At 39.5% G+C, this 27,345-nt stretch overlaps 1 protein-coding gene across 2 annotated transcripts; it reads left to right on the top strand.

The window, feature by feature from the left end:
* Window positions 1-27,345, top strand: zc3h12aa (zinc finger CCCH-type containing 12Aa). Of its 2 annotated transcripts, none has more exons than XM_072548542.1 (6): window positions 1-131; window positions 6,453-7,057; window positions 16,209-16,348; window positions 18,550-18,784; window positions 20,874-20,980; window positions 23,404-27,345. In XM_072548542.1, exons 1-6 carry the CDS (start codon window positions 33-35, stop codon window positions 24,414-24,416), a joined length of 2,199 nt encoding a protein of 732 aa, XP_072404643.1. In that variant the 5' UTR covers window positions 1-32; the 3' UTR covers window positions 24,417-27,345. The 2 variants fall into 2 exon arrangements, with proteins under 2 accessions (XP_072404643.1, XP_072404644.1); XM_072548543.1 differs by lacking the exon at window positions 1-131 and adding an exon at window positions 259-372.

Below are 27,345 nucleotides of genomic sequence, written 5' to 3'. Positions count from 1 at the left end.
TTCATGACATCACAAGCGGAGAGATATAAGCTATGACTCCGGGCCAGCAATCAGTTGAACGCACAGACTTAGGTGTGATTGGAATGCACCTTTTGGGACTAGTAAATGGAGAACCGTGCAAACAGAGTCTGGTAAGTATATTTCCCCTCTTGCTTTTCTCACATTCAAGGCTAGGTAACGGATCTAAAGTCCTTTGAAGGGTTCTTTCAATGCTCTGAGGAGCATTTTTACACCACTTTGTGTAGAGTGGGAGGACGTATACAGTAAGACTGAACTTGCTGAGACTTAACTCATCAGTCGGGACTAAGCTGTTCGGCAGAATCCGGGACTGTTCTGTTCTGGCATTACTGTAAAAATGTCAATGCTTTTCTGGTGAGTATATCAGTGTGACGTTCAGATAGGAAATGATGAGCATAATAATTCCTGGGGACGAGAAAGGGAATGTAAACTAGTTGATAATGTCACGAACATGTTTTGTTTGCCATGTTGTTTAAACTGTGGCAGTGGGGGTCCGGTTAAAGATTAAAGAGAGCGCGTGAGACATGTTAAAGTGAGCCGCTGATTTAAAATAAAGTTTGGTGACAACATCCCGGCTGAAAGGAAGTAAAGTTGATTTGTTTGTAGCTCCATCTTCAGTTATACAAAGCTGTAGAGTGGCTCAGTGGCCTCTCGGTATTTGGTATGATCGTTCGTAGTGAAGCACATGCCGTGTCTTGTGCCCATAAGGGTGGGTGTTCATTCCAAGAAGAGTCAGAAATGATATAGGCGGCTTGTTGTTCTTGCACAACCGGTATGTGTAACCTTAAAAAATGAAAGAGAGCAGTGTTGGAACAAACGAACCTTGAAAATGTATCATGAGTACGGAAATGACAGAATCAAGGAAACCACCGTCCCGCTGAACCCTCAATTCGTCTCATGGTGTAGCTTTGAGAATTAATGTTCGTGTGTGTGTGTGTGTTTCACGCCTTATTTTTATCTGCTTTTTAAAGCCAAAAGGGTCACGTTGTCAATTATTTTTCTGTAGTAACCATTTTTTGTAATATCTGGCGTGTCTCGGTATAGTTATTGTGGTGAATTCTACATTGAAGGTGAAAAATAGTAACTGAGGGAAAAAGGAGAGTGACATGGCTAGGATGCAACTAGCATAAACACCAATACAGACTTTTTGGTTGAGTTTCTGCAATTGTGCTGTGGAATTCCGTGATTCAGGTGCTCACAAAACAGTTCTGAAGAATTCCTATGTCCTTTACCCATGACAAAGTTTCTGGTAGCCCCTCCTGAAATAGAGGATGTAATGTGGAGGCTTGAATAAGTTACTCAGAATTGAATCAAAAAAGATTAATTTTTTTTCACGAGGATTTCATTAGTTTGAGTTGTCCTGATATATCGTAGAAATCATTTCAGAAAATGATCATGTTTTGCCGTGCTACCTAATGAAGAAACTCCTACCAGCAATATCTCCCTTACCCCCACCTTCCACAGATTTTTTAGAGGAAAAATGAAGAATAGAAGGAGTTGAGAACCCTACAATTCAATGTGTTTTGTGATGTCACATTAACATTCCATGTCTAGAAACACTACAAAAATGTTCAGTTCAAATGTATAAGGAAGATTTTAAATATTCATCACAGCATATAGACACCCTAGGACATTCTACTATGTTAAACACTCTTTAAATGTCAGCTGTCTTCATTCATCTGACAAACCTTTGAACTGTATGTTCCAGAAAATGTAAATTTTGAGAGAAAAAAATAGATTGGATGAAACACTCAGTTTTCTTGGTTCTAACCTTTAGTTTCTATTCAATGGAAAAGGGAAATGGAATTCTTAATCGTTAAAGGTCGACATTAAGAACTGTGTTTTTACTTCAGGCTCTTGTATTAATTTTAAAAATTGTCTCTAAGTTTAATGGAGGACTTAGCTGAAGCAGGGAATTGAAATGTTATTGACAAATATTCAGTCTTGGATCCAGGACAGAGTCAGAGAGGCACTAGAAGCCCATAATAAACTAACATTATGAGATACAGATGACACTGGCAAGGCCAGCATTTGTTACCAATTCCTAACTGCCATTAAAGAGGTGATAAGCTACATTTATGAAGTATAGGTAGACCCATAATGCTACCATGGATGAAATTTCAGGATTTAGATCCAGTGACCATGAAGGAATAGAGATACAGTTCCAAGCGAAAATGATACGTAACTTGGAGGGGAGCTGACAGCTCAATGTGTATTCATGTAGAACACTTTGCACCTCAAGGCTGTAGCCTGAGGAAGGTGTTGATGAATTAACCTTGACAAACTACAGACACTGGGTGAATGTGCAAACTCCACACAGACAGTCATCTGAAGTTGGAATCAAACCTGGGTCCCTGGTACTGTGAGGCAGCAGTGCTAACCACTGAGCCACCATGCTGCCCCTAGCATAGTGATTTACCAGTTGATGGTTATAGTATGGCAGTCTTCTATTTATGAATGAGACATGCTGATGGGAGAGCTCCCATCTCCTGTCATCCCCTATCTCACTTTCTTTTCAATGATTGTGGGTAGGTCTCAGGCAGTCTACAATTGAAATGATGGAAAGCTCATGAACTGAGCCAATAACTGGAAAGTGGATTTCGTCGCCATGTTGAATGGCTTTGTTTCCTCCTCTTTCTGGGGAACCGCTTACATCCAATCTTCACATCACCATAAGTTAAACTGACATAAATTAAATTTCCTCGGATGGTGATGGCTAGCACGAGGGGACATAGCTTTAAATTGAGGGATGATAGATATAGAACAGATGTCAGAGGTAGGTGTTCTTTACTCAGAGAATGGTAGAGGCATGGAATGCCCTGCCTGCAACAGTAGTAGACTCACCAACTTTAAGGGCATTTAAATGGTTATTGGATAAACATATGGATGATAATTGCTTAGATGGGCTTAAGATTGGTTTCACAGATTGGCACAACATTGAGAGCTGAAGGGCCTGTACTGCACTGTAATGTTCTATGTTCTATAATCATTTCAACAGAGGGCTTTGGCTTCTAAACAATGTAAATATTTTTAAAATTTTCAGCAAGTTTGTCTCCTGTTCAAGTCTTTTTATAATTATATATTGATCCATGCAGCATCAGAAGTACAGCCTGACTACCCTGTATCTTTTTCGCTGTTGTGCAGGCTGCCACATTTGGCTTAGCAACAGTCACTGCACTGAAAGAAAGGACTTTAGACATTTCAACATGTTACACGAGCGTTTATCATGCAGCACTGGGCAAAGATTGCTTTTGTAAACATGTTTTGCAGCTTGGAATAATTGGGAAGATAAGAGCACAGGGCAGTCACATGGTCAATTAATGATGAGAGAAGGTACGAAGTTTAAATCACTCAAAAGGGCAATTCCGTGAATCAGTTACAGTCACGATAAGTTATAAATAAGATATGCAGATCCACTTAAATCATACAGGTATGGCCAGGAGGCCTTACTTGCATGATCTATTAAACCACAGTTTGACAAGGGGCAGATAAATTGGCATGAGTTATGTTTCATAAAAAATATTATTGCAAAAAAAAGCCACTAAAATTTTTGAAAAGAATGTTGGCTAAATAGCTGCAATTATGATTATGAAAATGTTGATTATAACATGTTGATTCCAGGCTGTAGACCATAATTTAGAAATATACATGAGGTTACGTTATTAGGAGCTACAAGATTTGTTTTCACATGTTGAAAACTATAAGGAACGTTTGCATCTGTGATCCCAATGAATTGATGTTTGTAAAAATTATGGATACACCACAGATGATGAAAACTGTCAGATGAGATTTAGAAGCAGATCTGAGTGCTTTGTATCCAGTTATGATTTATTATTTTACGATATCCAATATAGTATAAGAAAACCTTTGCAATGTAAGGTTTAATTGGAAACACACTAGCTTTCGGAGTGACGCTCCTTCATCAGGTGATAGTGGAGGGCTCGATCGAGCCCTCCACTATCACCTGATGAAGGAGCAACGCTCCGAAAGCTAGTGTGCTTCCAATTAAACCTGTTGGACTACAACCTGGTGTTGTGTGATTTTTAACTTTGTACACCCCAGTCCAACACCGGCATCTCCAAATTTTGCAATGTAAAATGTCTTTCAGAACCACAGGACACCCCAAACTGCTTAAAACAAAGAAGCCCCTAGAAGGGCAGTTTGGTGTGATACAGGAAATTTAGTAACCAAATTGCACGCATCAAGGTTCCATACTATCTGAACCAGCTAGATATGCAGTACATCTCTGTGTTATTACAGAGTAAGTAAATGCCCTCAAGTAAATGTCCGGTCACGAGTGGTGTGCCCACAAGGATCTGTTTGTTATTTTTATTAATGACTTGGACACAGACATAGGTGGATGGGTTAGTAAGTTTGCAGATGATTCTAAAGTCAGTGGAGTGGTGAACAGTGTGGAATAATGTTGCAGGTTGCAGGGGGACTTAGATAAACTGCAGAACTGGGCTGAAAGGTGGCAAATGGAGTTCAGTGCAGTTAAATGTGAGGTGATTCACTTTGGGAAGAATAACAAGAAGGCAGAATACTGGGTCAATGGAAAGATTCTTGGTAATGTGGATGTGCAGAAGGATCTTGGTGTCTATGTACATAGATCTCTGGAAGTTGTCACCCAGGTTAATTGTGCTCTTAAGAAGGCATTCAGTGTGTTAGGTTTTATTGGTAGAGGGATTGAGTTCTGGAACCATGATATCATGCCGCAACCGTATAAAACACTAATGCAACCTCACTTGGAATATTGTATACAGTTCTGGTAGCCCCACTACAGGAAGGCTTTTGAAGCATTGGAAAGGTGCAGAGGAGATTTACCAGGATGTTGTTTGTTCTGGAGAGAAGGTCTTATGATGAAAGGCTGAAGGACTTGGGTCGGTTCTCATTGGAAAGAAGAAGGTTAAGAGGCAATTTAATAGAGATATACAAGATGATCAGAGGATTAGATAGGGTGGACAGTGAAAGTCTTTTTCCTAGGATGATGGCATCTGCTTGTACGAGGGGGCATAGCTGCAAATTGAGGGGTGATAAATTTAAGACAGATGTTTGAGGCAGGTTCTTTACTCAGTGGTAAGGGCGTGGAATGCCCTGCCTGCCAATGTAGTTAACTCAGCCACATTAGGGGCATTTAAACAGTCCTTGGATAAGCACATGGATGATGATGGGAAAATCTAAGGTGATGGGCTTAGATTAGTTCATGGGTTGGCATAACATGAAGGGACAAAGGGCCTGTCCTGTGCTGTATTGTTCTATGTACTTCTATGCAGAGCTTACTGAAAAAAAAGTGCATATTGTGATGAAATGTCATCAGATATTATCAGCAAACCTATTATGTGCCCCCATTTTGGTTTGTTCTCCTTTCAGTGATGTTGGTCAAGTCCAAACGAATTGAGTAGAATGGCTGAGGTCATTCCAGCTACCCCCAATGTTTGTCATTTATTTGTACTGGCTTTTGTCAGCCATTGAGAGGGACAGTGGTGAGAACAAGAACCATAGATGTGTAAAGTACGTAGGTCTGCATGTACAGCCTTCAGTCCATTTGCTGTGGAGGTTATCTTGCAGTGTAGATGAGTAGCTTATACAGGCAAATATAAATGGGTCAATTAAATGATTCATTTAAATCTCTAATTTAGTCTCAGTTAGGAAACACAGAAGCTATTAAACTAAGAGAAAGTGCTGAAAATACTCAGAATGTCAATCAGCATCAGTGGAGAGAGAAACACCTTTTCTCAGAAATTCAATCCTGTTCTCCATTCTAATCCAGCACAAACCTCTCCATCAGAAATTTGAACATGCCTGGTATTTACTGCTCCCATGCACAGGACATTCTCAGGGTCCCAACAGTTAACAAGAACTCAAGTTCAGCACGTCATATTTCCTGATATCAGAAGATTTTGCAAATTAACTCTGTTTCACCTTGTAAAGAAACTGTCATCCCTGGTTAACATTCCTAGCAGTTATGATGTTTAGATTTCCAGTATCTACAGCTTTTCTATTATGAGTAACTTCATCATTGCCAAACATCATTGTGACTAAACACTAAAGGGGTTCATTCACAATGTAAATTAGCTTTTTGCATGCTTCTGACATAGAATATGAGACAAATATTGAAAATTTATTCGCAGTCAATGTCTGTTTATTCTGTGTACTTGCAATTTTTGAATAGTTTTGGAACAGAACCTCAGTTTCATGTTAGAACAACAGGTTAAAATTTAACCTTAATTTGCAAAAGTTTCAGGAATTTGCTATTTTCTACAACAAAGCTGCGCTTGTAATTGAGAGGTTCATTTTATAAACTCAGTGCCCTCTTCCTATTTCAATTTGGGTGAAGTAAGACTTTGTGCTGTGAATAATAGTTGTGACTGCTTTTAAAACATCAAGCTTTCTTTATTAGTAATGAAAATGTACTACTATTTACCTCTTCCCAGGATTCAGATTTAAAAGAACGTGGGATCTCTCTGCAAGAGAACATGAATTTGGCGGAACATGCACAATACAGCCATAAACCTTCCTTGGATTTCCCTAACTGGACAAATAATTTCCTGGTTGATTCTTCCCATCCATCAAGGACTAATCCTACCAAGCAGAAACTGACTTTGAGTGAAGTCCAGTCAAATGATGAATGTAAAAGTAACAGTTCAAAAGAATCCAGAATGAGTAATAAACTAGAGGCAGAGTTTGGGAGAAAGCAAGAGGTTGAGGAATCCCCAGCACAGAATTCCCCGGACTCCTCCGAATTGCAGATGAAAGTGGACTTCTTTCGTAAGTTGGGTTACTCAGCAGAGCAGATTCATATGGTTTTCCAAAAAGTGGACAGTAGCGCCGATACCAACACCATACTCGGAGAACTAGTGAAGGCACAAGGCACGATGGAAAAGGAGCACGCACCAGAGGAAGTGCCTGTACCTATCCTGGTGTCTCGTGGAGGTCCTTCAGCCAAAGTCCCAGCTGGTGGACCAGTGACCGAAGAGCTGCAGGAGCAGAAAGTCAACTTGCGAGCAATTGTTATAGATGGCAGCAATGTTGCTATGAGGTATGTTATTGTTATTGGGTTTTTAGCCTGTTCGTGCTCAGAGTGTGTAGGAACATATTGTTAACCATTAACACTCTATTGCTGCAAGAGGAAATACAGGTACATTCCCCACTATCTTCTGATCTACTGTAAGTGTTTCAATTTCAATTCACCACAAGGTCAAGAATTAAAAAACAATAGGGTTTTTTTTTCATAGAGGAAGTCTTGTGTCTTACCATCTTGTGTCTTAACCTACACCTTTAGATAGTATGGCCATTCTGTAATCACATCCCACTGCTGTGATACGTGGTTTTAGCTCTGACGTAAGGAAGGGGAACTGGAAGTCTTCATGGGGCCTCACATGGAAAGTTATGGCCTTTCTGTTATCGTTTTGTGCTGGTCCTCCTCACCCTTCCCTGCCTCGCCCACACCTCTCTCAACAGAACCCCAGTCACCACATGTACCTGAAAAACCAGCTGTTGGCCACGCCTGACCCAACTTCAAGACAAAGGTCGTAGCCCACTCACTTCCTACCTGTCCCATGTGAAGAGTTAAACACTAGCATGTTAATGAGGCAAATTATCATGGCCTCATTCACTGGTGGAAATTATAATATTCTATTGGCTGTCATATTGATTCCACACAGCACTCTCCTGCCTTCCCTGTTCCCAGGAGAGAGGTCCATATATGTGGTCAATAGTATATGTGTCAGGAGTCATAATAGTGTTTCTGTGTCAGGAGCTCTAATACCTGAAATCCAAAGTCCTTACTATGATGAGGCTGAGAATGTGGAAAGGAATTACAATGGTTGTAAAATAATTCTGCCTATAAACTTTGCGCAAACTTCAAGCTAATGAGCCAATTCCTGGAACCATTTGACATTCTGGGAATCTAGTCCTTGTTTCCTGTATTGATTTTGTACCCTTGACCCTCTGCTGACTCACCAGCTGCACATGTTTTCATGTATAAATCTTTCATTAACTATATGCAAATTGGCTGCACTTCCTGCTGAGGGGAATTTTCGGCTTGGCATGGCTAGCAGAAGTGAACTTACTGTGTGTCTGTTACCAGGCTGTGAATTAAACAATGAAGGATTCCAGACACAGTCACTGCCCATGCACTGAATTATTTACCATAGTGTCACAGGATGGTGGGATTGACACATCTATAACCAGACAGACAGAGAGCAAGAGGATCCACTGGCAGATTAGATTGTTAAGTATGCAAAATCTGACCTCAACCTGTGACAGATATGCCTGTGTTTGAGGGGATTGACTCCAGTGGCTAATTGCAGATCTCTAATTATCAAATTTAAATATGGTTCCACTCATTATATTTTGCTTGTTTAATATTATTTAACTATTCAATTGTCCCATGTCTCATGAAAGCATGCACTTAATGAATGGTTCTTTTAGTAGCCTTGCTTTTGGGTCAGGAGTACAATGTCTTCACATTTGTCTCCTCAAACAAATTTTCTGCTGCCCATTCTCCAGCACCTCTATCCCTAAAAGTTCTGAGTAGCTGTGGATTTGGGAGGCTTTTCCAGCAGCACCTTATTATTACTATTTTGAATGCTATGACAGGGACATCAAGCATTCCGTCAGATGAGCTGTAGTCAAAGCAGCTGCTTTTAAGCATTGTTCTAATGGGTGTTGCCATGAAGAACAGAACAAATCTGGACAGGCTGGGATTTAACTCTTCTACAAGCAAGAGTATTTTCTGTTCTGTGAGATACCGACCTAAAACAGTGTAACTCTTGGAAGTAGAGCTCAGGCTTAAGGTATCCAATTTTGACAATGAAAGTAATCCTCATGCTTACTAAAGTTTTGCAATAAGAGCTACAAGGTGAAATTCTAAATGGAAATAAACTCACCCTATCCTTTCTTGTTCATCAAAACTAATGATGATAATTGAATAATCACAGCTCAGAAACCAATTTTGGCAAGATTGGAGAACGGTTTAGAACAAATACAGAGATTAAATTGTATCTTATCCTCAATTTATGTGTTTGAAATCTGAAGGACTAATGTAATCATGTTCATTTGATCCTTTATAGGATTTGTTTCCCATTGAACAACGTCCACATTTTCAACTTAATATTTTAAATTTAGAAAATACAAACTTGCAAATGAAAATATATCCTTAAGTTTAATTGTGTTCTTATATACCATCTATGAAACAAAGTTGTGACCTTGTAAGAACAACCTCCCGAAACACCACTCCTTGAAGAAAAATATCATAATGAAGAAAAGTTTCGCAAATCTTTCAGGAAACATATGAAGCAATGGGGTTAATTTAAACTAAAATGTATCGAATTGCCTCTAACATAATTCATTTCCAATTACAATATAGACACACCTTCTTGAAGGAAGAAAATCATTTGCAAAACAGAGAATAACAAAGGCAGCATTAAATAATTACAAAACTATGACAAGACATTTAACAATGTAGAGTGCACAATTCAGTCCAACAAATATGGAGGAAGTAATCAAAGCTAGCACTTAAGTAAGATTAACAATGGTAATATATAGCAACAAATTTAGATGCTGCATTTATTCAGTAATACTGCACAGTTATGGTTCTGAATATGTTCTCAAACCATTAACCTGTGGTCAGTTTTGGCTTGGCTAAGCATTTGTCAAACTCACATGGGCACACTGGTTTGATAGCTATACCATATTGACAACCCAAATTCATTAGAATGTGCAGAATGAATCTGCTGCCTGATTCCATTGAGCAGGAATGGGAATTGAGGATCCATGGGAAGAGTCCTTGTCAGTGAGACAGGAACAGCCTGAGGTGACCATACAGGACGTTATGGGGGTGGCAGCAGGAAACATAATGCATGGGAGGCCTTGATTTCCTATTGTGAGCTCGTTGCTACTCCTGATTCACAGGGAACACAGTAACATTTTATAGAAATTAACTTCCAGTCCCTAAGTTTCACTCGGTTCTGTTCCTTTTTTTTCAGCCTAGTGCCTGAATGTGATTGAACAGGAAGATTGGTTCTGAATCCTTTCTGGGTGATAGGATACAGTCTTAATTTTAACCCTATTACCCCATTCTCATTAGACTGAGAAGGGCAAGCTTTGCACCATTCTCGATTTTCATGAATGACACAGTAGGTTGCGAAGGTCTCTCCCAGTGTCTGCAGGTAAACTCAAAAGTATTTGCCAATTCATTGTAGGGGCTTTCCTTCAATTAGAAAAAAACTTATTCTTATCAATGATCTTGCTGATATCATAACTGTAATAATTTGGGAAACTCATTTAAACAAAAATAAAAAAAAGGATTAGCTGTTTCCTTGTTACTCACCTGCCTGTAAGTTGCACAGCTTATCAGATATGTTAGCTGTTGTTCTTGACTCCATCCAGAACATTTTAATATAACTGCATGGTGTTTCCCTGAGGAAACATGTTACCATTCTGACATCAAATCCATTTCAGGACTAGGTGGTTTGAGTATCCTTAATTCAGGGACTGCACAGTAAGTACAATAGTTGGAGTTCAGGAAATTATTATGCTTGGAAAACAAGTATAACTGATGGAAGCTATTTTGACTTCCTGACGTGGATACTGTTTCATGTGTCATAAAACATCAGAGGAAATTGTTCGGTATCACAGAGCATCACGTTGTTTCAGCTGTGGCTTAATGGCTTGCGTCTAATTCAGGAAGTCATGGCTTTAAGTCTGCTTTCAGACATTGAACACAAAATCTAGGTTAACACTGCAGCTAACGTTGAGGGAGTGCTAGACCGTCAAAGTTCTTTGACTCAATCCTGTCCAAGACATTTTAATATAATTGCATGATTTTTCCCCTCAGGAAACATGTTACCAATCTAACATCAAATCCATTTCAGAACATGGGATTTGAGTATCCTAAAGTTGCTCACTTATGGTTGAGATATTAAAATGAGGTCCTGCCTGCCACCTCAGGTGGACGTAAAAGATCTCATTTGTACAATTATGAAAAAGGAGTTTAGGTAACATCATCACTGTTCCAAAGTCACGGATCTGACAGGAAAAATAGATTAGATTAGATTAGATTAGATTACTTACAGTGTGGAAACAGGCCCTTCGGCCCAACAAGTCCACACCGACCCGCCGAAGCGCAACCCACCCATACCCCTAACCTAACACTAGGGGCAGTTTAGCATGGCCAATTCACCTGACCTGCACATCTTTGGACTGTGGGAGGAAACCGGAGCACCCGGAGGAAACCCACGCAGACACGGGGAGAATGTGCAAACTCCACACAGTCAGTCACCTGAGGTGGGAATTGAACCCAGGTCTCTGGCGCTGTGAGGCAGCAGTGCTAACCACTGTGATCTGAGAGAAAATTATTCTTTGTGCAATCTTGTGTGCATAATGTGGTCACTATGTTTTCTCATATCACAAGGGCGTACCTCCTAGAAATGTTTCATTAGCTAGAAAGATGTCTCCAGTCACAATCATCTATAAACACAATGCTTTTTAAAATTATGCTTGACCTTGAATTGTACAAAATAATTACTCCTTTCCATATATTACAGGTTGATGCTTGCATTATTTTTGATATTTACACAAGCAAGCAATGCTTTTGAAGTTTCATTGTAAATTAGCATGTTGAAAATATTCCAAGAAGAGATCACAAATCGTCCTAGCCCTCACGAGAACTTTTAAAATGTGACAAACTTAAATATAAAAATATGTCATAATATCTGAGTGATTTAGAATATTAATCCAATTGTTATTATTAGTCACCTTCTGAGACCAACAGTTAATATTTATTTGAGTCAAGTTGCATCTATGATCTGTTCTCAGAACTTCATATAAAAATGTTGTGGTGATCTTTTAATTATTTTCCTGTTTACTTATTTTGGTCCAAGTTCATAGTAATACTCGACTAGTCAGATCTCAGTGTGAAAATTGGCTTGACAGGCCATACATTTTAGTTTTGTAACTTGGTTTCCACAGTGGTCAGTCGCTGAAATTATTTACACAAGGTTGCCAGTTTTTAACAAAAAAACACAAGTTATTGCACAAAATATAAAGATATTTATATATAATTTATAAAGTTCTTATTATAAACAGCAAAAGGAAAAATCCAACCCTTTCCCAGACAGTCACCCCAAGTGAAGTTTCACTCCTATCTGAAATGGCTTATTTAACTGATGACGGAGCAAATATTTCCTTTCGGTGACTTTCTATACAATGACCAGATGTGATTCTCTTTCCATTGCTGTGTCTCCCTGAGTGACGCAGAAGCCAGCAACTTCACTGACTTTTCCTTACAGAGTTCTAAAAAAAAACTGTGCGTAAACTGTGCAAACAGTTTGAAAACTTCTTTTTAGCTATGAAACCCCAAACTACCACAAACCAAACCTCCTGCTGGTATGAAACTGTGCTTCTCAAATGAAACCTGGTTATGTACAGAAATCAGATTAGGGAACGTCATTAAAGTTCAACCACACAACCATTTCATTAATTAAATCCCCAGGTAGTTTATTTAAGCACTTAGCTTCAGATGCATATTTTATTGGAAATAATGTTTGAACTCACTGTTCAGAAACTATTTTCTGATCATTATATTAAAGCAAAGCCACTTTTTCAGAATCAAAACTAAAATCTTTTTCCTTTCACTTTCCATTCAAATTCACAAATAATAAAAAATACTACAAATCTGCAACTCAAAATCTCTTCATCATTTGACAAGAGTTCTTAATGCTTGACAGGACTTCTAGAAATAACAATGTTTTCTTTGTACTGTGCAGGTTACAAACTCTCTGAGCAGTTATTATTCTGTCTACAGCCATTTTACACAATAAGGTTCATGACTTATATTTCTTCCCCTCATCAAGTTGTCACTGGCTTGGTTATTTTAATAAATTAAACCTTCAAAAACTCATGCCTTGCAGAAAATGTTGCTTTTTAGATCAAATTTCACCAGCCTTTTGTTACCTCAACTGGATTACGAGAAATTTCTTTCATTCTGAATTGAGTCAGGGATTAGTGCAATGTACTTTCCTTCTCGATTACAGTAAGCACCTCTAATGTCAGATTTGCAACATATCTCTATGATTATTTTATTTCCTCCTTCATATGATCGCACATTGATCTCAGGTGATTCATTCAGATTGAGGGAGATAAGGCATTGATACTTGGCCAATTCATAACTTTGCAGTCATATGGCTCAAACTTATTGAATGGCTGTGACACACACACAGTTGGGTGGCACAGTGGCTCAGTAGTTAGCACTGCTGCCTCACAGCACCAGGGGCCCAGGTTCAATCCCTGCCTTGGGTGACTGTCTGTGTGGAGTTTGCACATTCTCCCTGTGTCTGCGTGGGTTTTCTTTGGATGCTCCAGTTTCCTCCCACAATCCAAAGATGTGAATTGGCCATGCTAAACTGCCCATAGTGTTAGGTGCATTAGTCAGACGGAAATGCGTGTGGGTGGGTTACTCTTCAGAGGGTCAGTACAGACTTGTTGGGCCGAATTGTCTGTTTCCACTCTGTAGGGAATCTAAACTAAACATGCATATACATCAAACTATATGCATTATGAATATATCTATAAACAAACACACATACACAGAATCTTCTGCTCCAAAGGGGGAGTGCTTAGAATTAGAAATGATACTCAATTAAACAGGATGTTAACTTTCTAACCAAAGGCCGATTGAGTGTCTAAAGGGGTGAATTAAGACTGCAATTAATACAGTCTGAGCAGATCTGGAATCGTACAACAAACACATCAGGTAAACCAGTCAGGACAGTTTGGCTGTTGAGGGCAAGGTAATGTGCCTGATCAAGGAATGGATGTAGGGTAAGGGAGTCTGCTCATTGCCTTTGCTTCTGATTTTTCCTGCCCTCTTCTGTGATGTTCAACCCAAGAATCTCTTCCACCACAAACATTTCCTGTAGCCCTGGCTCCACCAAAATGCCGGGACTTCAAGGGTGTTCTTCCAGTATCAGTCACAGCCCCTTCGAATAGACGCCTGCCATCTCTACAAAATTCTGACCTCCTCATTTGGCCTTATGAATGGTGCCTTTCCTTGTCATCGAACTGTATGTTTCTTTCATGTGACCGAAAGACCAATATTGCGTGAGCTCATGTCCGATTTCAACAGATAAGGATGTCAAACTGGTAGTAATGTCAGAAAAATAAGATATAGAAATTCAATAATTGCATTATTGAATTCAGAAAGAATTTCCTTGTCCAAAAATGATACTAATATGAACTTGCTACCACAGGGAGTGGTTGAGGCAAGTCATATCGAAGTACCAAGGGGAATCAAGACAAATATATCAGGGAGAAAAGAATAGATAGAAACAATGATAAATTTAGATGAGGACAGATGGGAGGAAGCTTGAATATAGCATGAAAAACAAGCATGGACTAGTTATGCTGAATTACCTGTTCCTATCCTGTATGCCCTATACAGTGTATTACGTGATTGAATTGATGAACCAAATTGTAATATGATCTCCAAGTGGCAGAATCATAAACTTCAAATATTCCTATTTTAATTTGTTATGTATCATGTATTGAGACTTAGAGTTGTCATTCTACATTAGGCACCCACTCTTCCCAATAATGTTGTCACACATCCCCAATTACATAACACCAGTTATATGACCCAAATTTCTTTTGAAATTTGAAGCATTCCACACCTCTCAGGACTGAGCATTGTCTGCATTAAGTGGCCAAATAAAGCCACGATTGTGCTGTTACTGAGCACTTCAGTGCCTTTACTGCTGAGGTTGCTCGAATTTATATGCAGTTGCATACTTCTGGTTGTGTTACTCAGCAAATTGATACGTTGGCATTTAGAGCCATGGGCTTCATGGAGACAATTTCTCAATTGTCATTTCCTGCAAGGTAAGTTTCCAAACCTCAAACCAGCTATCAGACTGAGGCAACTGAGCAATCGAGAAGAAAACTCAAGATTTCATGAGAAGAAGAGGGGAGCAATGCTGGGTGGGAGTATGTCATTTTTACGCTGAAATTGTAGTACAACAGAAGAGTCATTAGCACTGTAATGCAGTGTTAGTTAGCAGCCTGCTCAGTTTACATGTTAGTTTTATTTTGCCTGTCTTTTACACTCAGCTCATACATTTGTACTGGATTAGTGGTGCTGGAAGAGCACAGCAGTTCAGGCAGCATCCAACGAGCAGCGAAATCGACGTTTCGGGCAAAAGCCCTTCATCAGGAATAAAGGCAGTGAGCCTGAAGCATGGAGAGATAAGCTAGAGGAGGGTGGGGGTGGGGAGAGAGTAGCATAGAGTACAATGGGTGAGTGGGGGAGGAGATGAAGGTGATAGGTCAAGGAGGAGAGGGTGGAGTGGATAGGTGGAAAAGAAGATAGGCAGGTCGGACAAGTCCGGACAAGTCAAGGAGACTTGTTACTGAGCTGGAAGTTTGAAACTAGGATGAGGTGGGGGAAGGGGAAATGAGGAAGCTGTTGAAGTCCACATTGTTGCCCTGGGGTTGAAGTGTTCCGAGGCGGAAGATGAGGCGTTCTTCCTCCAGGCGTCTGGTGGTGAGGGAGCGGCGGTGAAGGAGGCCCAGGATCTCCATGTCCTCGGCAGAGTGGGAGGGGGAGTTGAAATGTTGGGCCACGGGGCGGTTTGGTTGATTGGTGCGGGTGTCTCGGAGATGTTCCCTAAAGCGCTCTGCTAGGAGGCGCCCAGTCTCCCCAATGTAGATGAGACCACATCGGGAGCAACGGATACAAGAAATGATATTGGTGGATGTGCAGGTGAAACTTTGATGGATGTGGAAGGCTCCTTTAGGGCCTTGGATAGAGGTGTGGGCACAGGTTTTACAGTTCCCGTGGCAGGGGAAAGTGCCAGAATGGGAGGGCGGGTCATAGGGGGGTGTGGACCTGACCAGGTAGTCACGGAGGGAATGGTCTTTGCGGAAAGCGGAAAGGGGTGGGGAGGGAAATATATCCCTGGTGGTGGGGTCTTTTTGGAGGTGGCGGAAATGTCGGTGGATGATTTGGTTGATGCGAAGGTTTGTAGGGTGGAAGGTGAGCACCAGGGGCGTTCTGTCCATACATTTGTAGCTGACCAATGTAAAATTCAGAGTGGATTGGTTTAATGCCTTCAATTATAAGTGCTGTCAGAATTTTAAGATGCAGCATGCAGTGAACACTAACTCCTAGTTTATCTGCTCTTATGTTTCAGTCACGGGAATAAAGAGGTATTCTCCTGTCATGGCATTCAGCTGGCTGTGAACTGGTTCCTGGAAAGAGGTCACAAAGATATCACTGTATTTGTCCCATCTTGGAGGAAGGAGCAACCAAGGCCCGATGTGCCAATCACAGGTACACAAGTGTTTCGATTGATTTGCCATTAATCCCATTGTACTGAAAACACTATCTCTATTATCATTGTTCAGGACCATTGTGAAAAGAGCAAAATAAAGCAATAACTTTTAAGGAAATGTTGGGCTCTCCCTTCAGTCAGTGCTTGCTGCATGCTGAGTCAATAATTTTTTAAACAAGACCCCACTAAGCTCAGTTTTTTGGGGGACAATTAACTGCAGTCTATCCATCTGCACCTTGAGCTTTCCCGTTACTAAAATGAAATGTGAGTTTCTTTAAATGGTAAATGAAATGCTTGTGACTGCAGAAATTCACCAACGATCCTTAGACTGCAACATCTAAACCCACAACCACTCCCATCTAGAAGGACAAGGGCAGCAGGTCCAGCCCATACTATAGGGTGCGAAACTAAATCGACAAAATCTGATTGCTTCTTGGTTGCCTTGTGATTCGGCAGTAAGTAACATACAATGATCTCGGTAATTTCTGCAGCCCGTATTCTTGTATGATCTAGGCGTGTACCTTATTGCCATTTATAGGAGCAACATAGATGCTGCATTTCAAACATAACAACAGCTCATAAAATGCTTTGGCTGTGGAGCACTTTTCAATGCCCTGAGATTGAAAAAGATATTATATAAATTTTAATTTTTGCAACATTGTGGATAGCGTATTAGTGCATATTCTACTCCAAAAGTGTGCCACTTGTCATGTTGATAGAGTCCTCTAGGACATTTGTTTTGATTCAGTTGGGGATTGTTGGCTGGACCAGCATTTATTGCTTCTCCCTAGCTGCCCTTCAGAATGGTGAGCTGCCTTCTGATTCGCTGCAGTCTGTGTGCTATAGGTTGACCACAATGGCCTTAGGAACGAATGCCATTATTTTGACCCAGGGACAGTGAAGGAACAGCAATATATTTCCAAGTCAGCATGGTAAGTGGCTTAAAGGGGAACTTGCAGCTGGTAGTGTTCCAATGTAGCTGCTGCCCCCGTCCTTCTCGATGGGAGTAGTTGTGTGTTTGGAAGGTGCAATCTAAGGATCACTGGTGAATTTCTGCAATGCATCTTCTAAGTAGTACACAAGGATGCTACTGAGTGTCAGTGATGAAGGGAGTGGATGCTTGTGGATGTTGTGCCAATTAAGCAGGCTGCTTTGTCCTAGAAGGCTTCCTGCTTATTGAATGTTGGAGTTTCACCCAACAAGGCAGGAGGGAAATATTCCATCACACACCTGACATGTTTGAAATGGTATGTGCACATGTGAAACAGCAGGTCTGTCGTATGTCTGTGTCCCCCTTTTCAAAAAATGTGAGCAACTACCTCATGCATTCTGCAGTCAGTATACTGTGCTGCTTTGGAGGCAAATCAGCAGTTTTATTTCATACAATTTAGCTTCCACTACCAACCATCAAGTACTTTCTCCTCACCATCTTTGTCAACCCCCCATCCTCTCCAAATCATAACTCCACTGATCACCTTGGTCAATGTCCAATCTGACCCTTCTTCCTTCTCATTCTCCCTGGTAACTCGACTAATTTTAATCTTAGCTTTCACTTCCAGGTGACAGTCCTGACAACTAATCCCAGCATTCTAATTAATCGCAGTCTTGGTTGAAATCAGCTATCTTGGTACAAACCTGAAATTGACATTCCCATTTACATGGGCATTCATCTTCATCAGAGAGAACTTAACAACAAACGTCAACATAGCTTCAAATTGTCTTCTTTCTGAGAGTTTAAACATGCCGAGTGCTCATTATCTATTGATGTCCAATTAGCAGTCGCAAAATACTCTGCATCCTGAGAATGAGTGAAACTCAAAACACACTTTTAGCAAATCATAACCAAATTATTTAATGAAATATTTATTGTATTTGACGCTGCATAGCTTCACAGGTCCTAGCAGCTCCTCACAAATGAGTTACCTTCATGGAAGAACAAGATTAATTACAATATCATCTGATAAGTATTTCCAACTTCATAAATATTTAGAATTCTAAAGCTGTCAGCTGCTTTCTGGAGAGGCATGTTCTATTAACGGAAGTCTTCATAAATAAGCATTCAATTAGAGAATTAATGGGTGGATTATGGTAATTTCTGCACAGTGAATCATAGTTCTGTTAATGAAGAGTGTCAGGAAAACCACATTAGTTTATTTTTACTGTCACTTTAATTGCTAATCCATCATCAATTCCCATTTAGACCAGCACATCCTTCGAGAGCTTGAAAAGAGAAAGATACTTGTCTTCACGCCATCGCGGCGAGTTGGTGGGAAAAGGATCGTCTGTTATGATGATCGTTTTATTGTCAAGCTGGCATACGAGACGGATGGTATCATTGTTTCAAATGATACCTACCGGGACCTGCAGAATGAAAAACCTGAGTGGAAGAAGTTCATTGAAGAGCGTCTGCTGATGTACTCATTTGTGAATGACAAGTAAGTCTTTAGTAGAAAGCATTCCTCTTAATGCATTTCTGCCAATTATTTCAGACCGACATCCAGATATATCAACAGCCTTAACTTTAAAACCTATAATTATAATTATAATTATAACCTATAATTAACTGACCGCAACTTCCATTTTTGTTTCATCACCTTGTCTAATAATTTAAACCATGACGGTGCTCTGGATCATCACCTAACTTAATCATTTTATCAGAAGTTTATTAAGCATTAACCAAGCTTTAACATATACCTAACCCAGACTTGGTAAGAACAGCAGGTTACTCTCTCTAAAGGAAATTCCTGAGTTTATGCAACAATCTGAGTTTTATCATTACAGCTTTTTATATTTTTTAAACTGAATCCAAATTCTCAAACCACCATAGCAAGATTTCAGCTCTCAATCTCTATTATTAGCCAATGAGCAAAGCCACCAAACCACTCTAAATTAATTCATATAAGACTAAATATTTCCATAAATATCAGTTCAAAGAAGATTAAATACATACGTAACATGATTGAATAGTTCGCACATGGCAAGCATGTAATGAGATTTATAATCAGTAAGTCGGAGAGCAAACCCAATAGATTGGTGTCCATTTGCAATGAGAACTGCTTTTAAATGAGCCACCCTTTAAAACTAAAATGCGTGAATTCTACTCCTAAAAGTGAGCACTGTATCGGGCAATGCAAAGCATTTTAAACCCTAAAACGGGGATGTGACCTATTTGAGGTTGAGGTCACTCCAAGCTTGCAATGGAGACTTGGAACCAGTTCAACCCTCTTTGGACTTAATAACCAATCCTTTAACAATGTGAGGCATAAAATCAAAGGAGAAAAATGCTTACTGTCATTAATTGGTAATGACCGCAAAAAAATCTGTGTTGAGTTAATTGTTCTCATTAAGTGGGAAAGAGGTGGGCCTGGGTAAATTGAAAGGAAAATCAGACAAAGGTATCAAGTTGGGGGTCAGACCCATTATCACCAATCACATGTCTGGGTTAACGAGTGATCCCAGCACATTCTGTTTGCACTCAGCAGGTCTTGCATTGACATTGTGAAGCAACTTTGATTCCCAGCCAACACTGAACCAGTGACTGAAGTTGGCTCTCAGTCTCCATGGTGCATGTTCTGGACATTGTGCTGGCCCCAGACACGAACAAATTGGAAAAAAATAAAAAGCTTTACAGGTGCAAAAAGGGCAAGCCTGCTCAGCTTATCTAATTGATTATTGCTTCTTTTTTCTCGTTACAAGGAAACAAATAATTTTTTTAAAAACTTGGTAAATGTAACTGAATTCAGAGTCCACTGCACAGTGGTGGAGAAATTGTCCATGTTGTAAAATGTGGGAAAAGAGAGCAGTATTGGCATTGCGCCAGTGATCAGTTTTGGAAATGACCAGTGACTGCATTATAGTTTTGAAAATTGACCTGATTATTTCAACCAGGCAGAGAAAGCAAAGTTATCACTTAAAGTGCCGCATGTGTCCAAGAGTGACTCACAGAACAGTTTTTCCTTCTACCTTTGATCTTTCTTCCAACTGTTTCTTTATTTGATGAATATTTGAGTTCATCATGATGACATGTCACAATTACAGAATGGAAAGTACCTCCAGCTTTTGCAATTAACTCCATTTGAGCCACTCCCAGGTTCATTGCTCTTTCTACAAATTATCACCAAGTTAATTTAGCCTTGAAGAACAACCAGTACATCATTTTGGCATTCCATTTTTGATCATCTCTGCTGCCTTCATCTTGAAGCTTCACAACGTTGAGAGAACTGTAAAAGAATTACTGACTGTCTTTCACCAGTTGGGACTAGATTCAAAGCAATGTGCTGGGGCTAACATTGTCTGTGGGTCACAGTTTCTCTCAATAGTTCCATGACCACTAAACCCATTTGTGAAATTGGGCACCACTGAGTGTATTAAGTATAATGGGTGTAGTGATCTTAACCATGTTTGATCATTTCAATCTGACTTTGTCCTGTGGAACTTTCTCTTTATTGCAAAATGTTTGGATTAACTAATGTTGATGGTTACTTAGTTTCCCCTTACTAATAATGGATTTCTCCTGGTCTGCAGGTTCATGCCCCCTGATGACCCCCTTGGGCGTCATGGTCCTAGTTTAGATAATTTCTTACGTATCAAGCCTGTAATACCAGAGCACAAGCGACAACACTGCCCCTACGGTGAGTACTTTGATTGGCAATATACAATGGTTTGGTCTCAGGTAATCTAATCAGCCTACCTCTCCATGAGTGAGCCACAGTGTGGTTAAATTGCTATGGGATATGGGCAGTTCCCACTTGACTGGAAATAAAATTTCAACCGAATACTTGGATGCTGTGTGGCATAACCTGGTTCGATTTCAGCAGCTCTCTATGGGTATTTGACTTCTGTTGAATCTCTGTGGATTTAGCTAACTGAAGTGCTTTACAATGGGAAAGGTATCTTCACATTAAATTATTTAGTTGAACCTTGCAATAGTTCGGTGCAGAAAAATGGAGAGGGTCTAAGACAAGTTTGGGAAGTTCTAGAAGGAAGTAGGGAGAGGGTGGAATCCTTCACCCAAGGTGGAAACCCAGATACCAGGGGGCTAAGGTTTAAGGCAGAGGGGGAATGTTTAAAGGAGTTTTCTCAGGAATGATTTTCACACAGAGGATGGTAGGTGCCTGGAGCGTGCTGCTAGAGGAGGTGTTAGAATTGGACATGTTAGCAAAGTTTAAGAGGCATGTACACAGATACATGAACAGGCAGGGAATAGGGGGATACCACCATGTACAAGCAGATGGGATTAGTCTAGAATGGCATCATGGTCGGCACAGACTTGGTAGGATGAAGGGCCAGCTGTAGTGTTCCACATTCTATGACCTGTTGTTTTGGTTGAGCTGGAAAGCCAATGACAAAATAATGTGGCTGGCTCAATAAGGCAATTTTGGCAGATCGTTTTGGGATACTTTGGAAGGGATTTGTTTTTATCATATTACAAAATTACTAACAATTATATAGGACCTTTCACAAAAACAGGATATTGTCAGTCACAGAAGTGCTGTTGCAATGTAGGAAACACATCACATGCTATGTACAACAAACTCCCACTAAACAAAATCATGACTGTGAAATTTGTTTTGGTAACATTAACTAGGGGATAATTTTTTGACTGGAGGCTGAGGATAACTCTCCTACTGATCGTCATATTAATGTCTTCCAATTTCTTCCAAGTTGTTTCACTGTAAGAATTAAAACCCTGCATTGTTTACACTGGAATTAAGAAAGTCACCTAAGCCTGATGTCATTAATAAAAATAGAAACTGCTGAAGCGACTCAGCAAGTATCTGTGGAGAGAAAGAAGGGTTAACTTTTTGAGTCTAACTTCAGAACTGCAGAAAAGTCACTGAACACAAAATGTCAATGCTGTTTTCTCTCCACAGAGCCTCCTGCACCTGCTGAGTTTCTCCTACTATTTCTGTTTTTCTTTCAGATTTCCAACATCTGCAATTTTTTCAGTTTATTTCCTTGATGTTACTAAACTGTTCTGAAGTCAGTACCTGCTATTTGTGGCTTAAAATCCAATTTAAAGAAGATAGTTTTTCCTTTTCTCAAATTTTTCAATTGGATCATTGTCAATATGTTCCAATAGTCATAGCTGGCTTAAGGGTTGTATCATGTTCATGGCTATATGGCAATTGCTGCATTTGGCATATTCACTTGTGACTATAGCTTCTAGGATACTTCCTCACAACAACAGAGATTGACCATGCAGGAATACAGAGGCACAAAGCCAAGTATCATCCAGTTGTTTAAGCCAACATGGTAGTTCTTCAACAGAATTCAATTAGTCTTTGTTGTTCATCGATTGTCAGAGATTACAAATCAGGCTTATGAGTTTTCAAACTTGAATTTTAAGTATCTTATTTAATGTCCAAGAAAATGAACCCAGTAACTCACTGCCATTAGCCACTTAGCCATCTGAATGAAGAAGACCAGAGATACAATCTTTTATAATTGGCTGGACTAACTCATCAGGCCTAACAATTGCTCGCTGTATTGCCAAGTTAAAATAAGAAGGTGTCAGCTCGAGTTCAGCCTTCTCACCCTGTCCACGCTGCCTCTTTGAAGTTTGTAATGTATTTGATGGTTGAGAATGGAATCAATTTTGGCCTTTTATGGTGCAACAGTACCCATGGCCGAAGGACCAGGGAGCAGTGGTTCCATTAAAGGTGCATGTTGGCATGAATCCTCATTGCCAAGGAGGTGCAGGGCAAAAGGCAAAATATAAATACATTGTGACATTTTAATAAAATGTCTCAACAAAACATGAGATTGTATTTATATAATAGCTCTAACATTGTAAAACGCCCCAGAGTACTTTATAGATCCACCATTAAAGAAAAATTGACGCCAGCCACATAAACTGGTACTATAACCTGAAACACTTGGTCAAAGATGTAGGTATTAAACCTTACAAAATGGAGAGAACTGAAGAGATGAAGATTTAGAGAAGGAATTCCAAAGCTTAATATCTATATTTTGATGCCACATATGTAGCAAATTGTTTTACAAAGGATTTAAAGAAAAGCTTATATTTTTCTTTTCATTTTCTTTACTACAGGCAAAAAGTGTACTTATGGCATCAAATGTAAATTCTACCACCCGGAGCGAATTAACCAGCCCCAACGTTCATTAGCAGATGAGCTCCGTGCTACAGCCAGGTCCTCTCCAACTAAGAGCCTCAATTCTGCAAGCCCACACAAAGAAGAGAAAAAGGCAAGTGTGCCAAAGCGGCCGACATATACCGAAAGTGGTCCAGCCACTTTTAATCAAACTGACAATATCTCAGGGAAGAGGCTCAGCCCAGAAAGACAACACGCAGCACAGATTGCAAACCTGTCTGAGAGCAGTGCAATGTTAAAAGGAATTGCACAAACCAAGCAATCATCAAATGCAAACACTGAGTGGTTTAACCATACAGCCTTTGACAACACCTCAACCAATTCAGTATGTTCAAACGCACATAAAAGTTACGATGAAGGCTTTGTGTCATTTGAGAAAGAATTCTCTGACATCTGGCCTTCTAGATCTCAAAGTCACAGTGAGCCATACTCTATAAACAATGGACAGTATTATTTACCAACCCACAGTTTAGACCATCATCAATACAGCTATCATTCCCATGAGTCAATGCCATCAATCGGAGCTTGTGGTTACCCTCCTCATAATCCACCCAGTAGCTCGCACTGTTGCATGGCCATGGGAAGAATGTCAATCCATCCACAGTTCAGTCTACCAAGTGACTTTAATTCGCCAGGCTCGCAGAGACCACGAAGCTGTTGGCCTGATCCACACCAGGTCTCATCAAACAGCAGGTCAAGCAGTCTTCCAGATCCTCATGGGTGGGCAGTGAAAAGATGTGACCCACAGCTCATGGATCCCTACTGGAAAAATAGCCAATGGCCATCACATGACCACTGCAGAGAGGAGCGGGAGACTGTCCGCATGAAGCTATGTGCCATCTTCCAACCCCACCTCGTGGATACTGTTATGAAACAATACCCACACCTTTTAGACCCCCAAGAGTTAGCTGCCACAATTCTAGCTTATAAATCCCAAAACCCTAATATTTAAGTTACCACAGCACTAAGAGTTCACGAGTTTATCCAAACAAATTGTTCACTGTTAATGTGATAATTAATCCGAATCAAATGGATTGTAATGCACAAATTTTACTTGCATTAGTATATAACATTTATAGGTGTATTCATAAAATTCCTTGGTAGTTGAATTGGTTTTATTGCAGTGTCTGTAGAAAACAGTTCAAGATACTTTAAGACCAATTTCTAATCAATAGTGTTTCAGAATATGACTCTTGCATTACAGTCTCATTTTACTGTAGGTGATATGAGAAGAGTAACTTTATGTCCACAAGCTCAAAATAGCTTTTACATAAGCAGCTGGGATTTTCTAAATTTTAATGATTTTTACTGTAATCTGTACATATTGTACATTAATCATCCTTAACTGTACATATTGTAATCTGTGCATGCTGTAATTGGCTTATATATGTATGTATAATGCAATCAATATGTATTGTCTAATATGTTAAACTGTGTATACTGTACATATTGTAATACATATATACTGTACATACTGAATTCCATACATTTCATGTCACAGTTTTGACTCCTGTATAAGTGCTGTTCTCACAACTGATACCTTTAGTTTTGTGGGATGGGAGTTTATACCTATTTTGGAAGCACTGCTCTACTTGAGGAGTGCAGAACATGTAAACTTTTCTGCACATGTATGTGAACTCAGTGCAATCAAATTGTCAAAAAAGAATTGTCTTGTGGGCTTTGTATAAAGCTACAGTTTCGTTATCAATATGAAACAAAAGCATTACTCAGCCCACAAACTGGATGTGTTGATACATATTGTATCTTTACTAAGTTGTCGCTTTGATTGTGTCTTAGAAATGTCTCGGAGAAAGATTTGTTTCAGTGGTGAATGCAGTTGGCTCATTTCGATCATGGAAAATTAACTTCATGTTACTGCTTGAAGTAACATCAGCCATTAAATTTGTTACACGTTCAGGAGCAGCTTGTTAGCTAAGTGAAACTGTCAATTCAGTTAGTCCTCACAAAGTGGGATATGTACCTAGGAAGAAGAATGGTGTTTTAATAATGCTTTCTTAATTGGCTGTCTTAACCTGCAGAAAATAGAAAGATGTTTGTTGTAGCAAATGAAGAGTCAAAAGGAGGCTGCAAGCTTGCATCTAAACTGTGCTTTAACCTATTTGTAAATATTTGACAATGTCAGTAGGCCTAACATCATTCATTTTGATGAATACAAATTCAAGCATCTTACCAAATATGAAACTTAGCATGTAAGTTAGCTCGCTGAGCTGGAAGGTTTGATATCAGACGTTTTGTCACCATGACTAGGTAACATCATCAGTGAGAGTCTCCGGTGAAGCATTAGTGATATGTCCCACTCTCTATTTATAGGTCTTGCTTTCTTAAGGTGGGTGATGTCGTTTCCAGTTCTTTTTTTTTTCAAGGGAAGGTAGATGGGATCGAAATCGATTTGTTTATTAATGGACTTCTAGTTAGAATGCCGAAACATCTGAAAACAACCTTCCAGCTCAGCAAGATAACTTACATACTTATCATCAACCTGAACTATAAATCTTCACAAAAATTGCTATAAAACTTAGTCTTTTGGATTTTAGTTTAAATTGGTTTGCCCCAATGACGTCCTTTGCAACTGATTTAAATAGCTGTCAGACTGGCTGTTTTTGATTGAATAGTTGCTCATGAAGTCAATTCTGCAGTCACCACTGAAGGGAAATTGAAATTGGCTGCATTGGCACCATGTGCCAGTCCACAGATTGTAGGGATTGCTAATCTGGTGTATTTGACTCCTATGCAAGAGACACCTGAAAAAATCAGAACTACAAAATCATTTGTAATGGTTTTGTTCTAGTTAAGCAAACTGCTTACATTAAAAAAATTATGTTAAGACTTTGTATTTTTGACTTTTTATAAACAGTTTATCTTTGTGCTAAGTAAACTATAAGATATGAGCTTGTGTTTGAAGCTGAACTATTTGGTATGACTGCTTGATACCAAAAGTGATGAATCTTAAAAGGGCTAAGTGTCCAGGTGAAGTATTTTGCAACTTATTGGGCTTTAATTGCAGAGGCACAACAATGTGAGGTGAGATTTCATTTCCCTGCGTGTTGGACACAAGGAAAAATCTTCCCAGTTTTCTGGTATTGAGGTCACATTATTATCTCACCAATGAACAATGCAAACTTTGTTTATACAGTGACAAGTACAATTGTGCTATTATGAACAGTAGTGTGGATTTTGGAAATTTTCTGTGCCCAGAATGGAATATCCCTGGACCTGAGCCCCAACCTTATGTTTCTCTTTCATTTATCCTGCTACTGCACAGGCAGCAACTTCCAGAACGGTGTGTTTGCCTGCCAATTACTGTGTACAGGCCCTTCTGTGCAGCTTGGAGAGAACGTTGGTCCCAACCGTTCCAATCCTCCAATATAAGAAGGACTTTCTTATATTCTGTTTATAATCGTATGTTGCCTAACATCATAAGGTGCTCAAATAAATTAGGACACGTCCATGACAGCACATTTTATTGGTGAGTTGTTGACAAGAGTAAATCTAGGGGAGAATCAACCTACCATTTTGTAAGTTTTGAAACGTTGCGAAGTATCTTGCAAAAGAACTATATTTTTAGCATTAATCATATTAGATAATCAATGATTCCATAATTATTAAAGCAAGAAAATCTGTAGCCAAAATGTTTCAGTAAACTGGAGGTCAAGGAAGATCCATGAATAGTATTACATGTTTCTTGTGCTCATTTTTTTCTTTCTGGTTACTAAAATGCTTTCCTGTATTTCCTGAGTTGTGACATTATTTTGCAGTCTATGGTTATGAGTGTTTTTCCTGTTCAGAAAAGAACTGTAAATGACAAAAAAAATGCGTAAATCTATCAAAAAGCAATAAAGTACTAGCATGATGCAAAGACA

This window comes from Chiloscyllium punctatum, chromosome 27, assembly GCF_047496795.1.
Source record: "Chiloscyllium punctatum isolate Juve2018m chromosome 27, sChiPun1.3, whole genome shotgun sequence".
NCBI lineage: Eukaryota > Metazoa > Chordata > Chondrichthyes > Orectolobiformes > Hemiscylliidae > Chiloscyllium > Chiloscyllium punctatum.
The sequence above is the reverse complement of the archived record's forward strand: the minus strand, read 5'-3'. Positions and strand labels throughout refer to the sequence as shown.

Coding starts and splice junctions, on each gene's coding strand:
- zc3h12aa (XM_072548542.1), top strand. CDS start 33: ATGACTCCGGGCCAGCAATCAGTTGAACGCACAGACTTAGGTGTGATT. Junction 16,349..18,549: donor GCCCGATGTGCCAATCACAG/GTACACAAGTGT, acceptor ATTCCCATTTAG/ACCAGCACATCCTTCGAGAG. Junction 18,785..20,873: donor TACTCATTTGTGAATGACAA/GTAAGTCTTTAG, acceptor CCTGGTCTGCAG/GTTCATGCCCCCTGATGACC.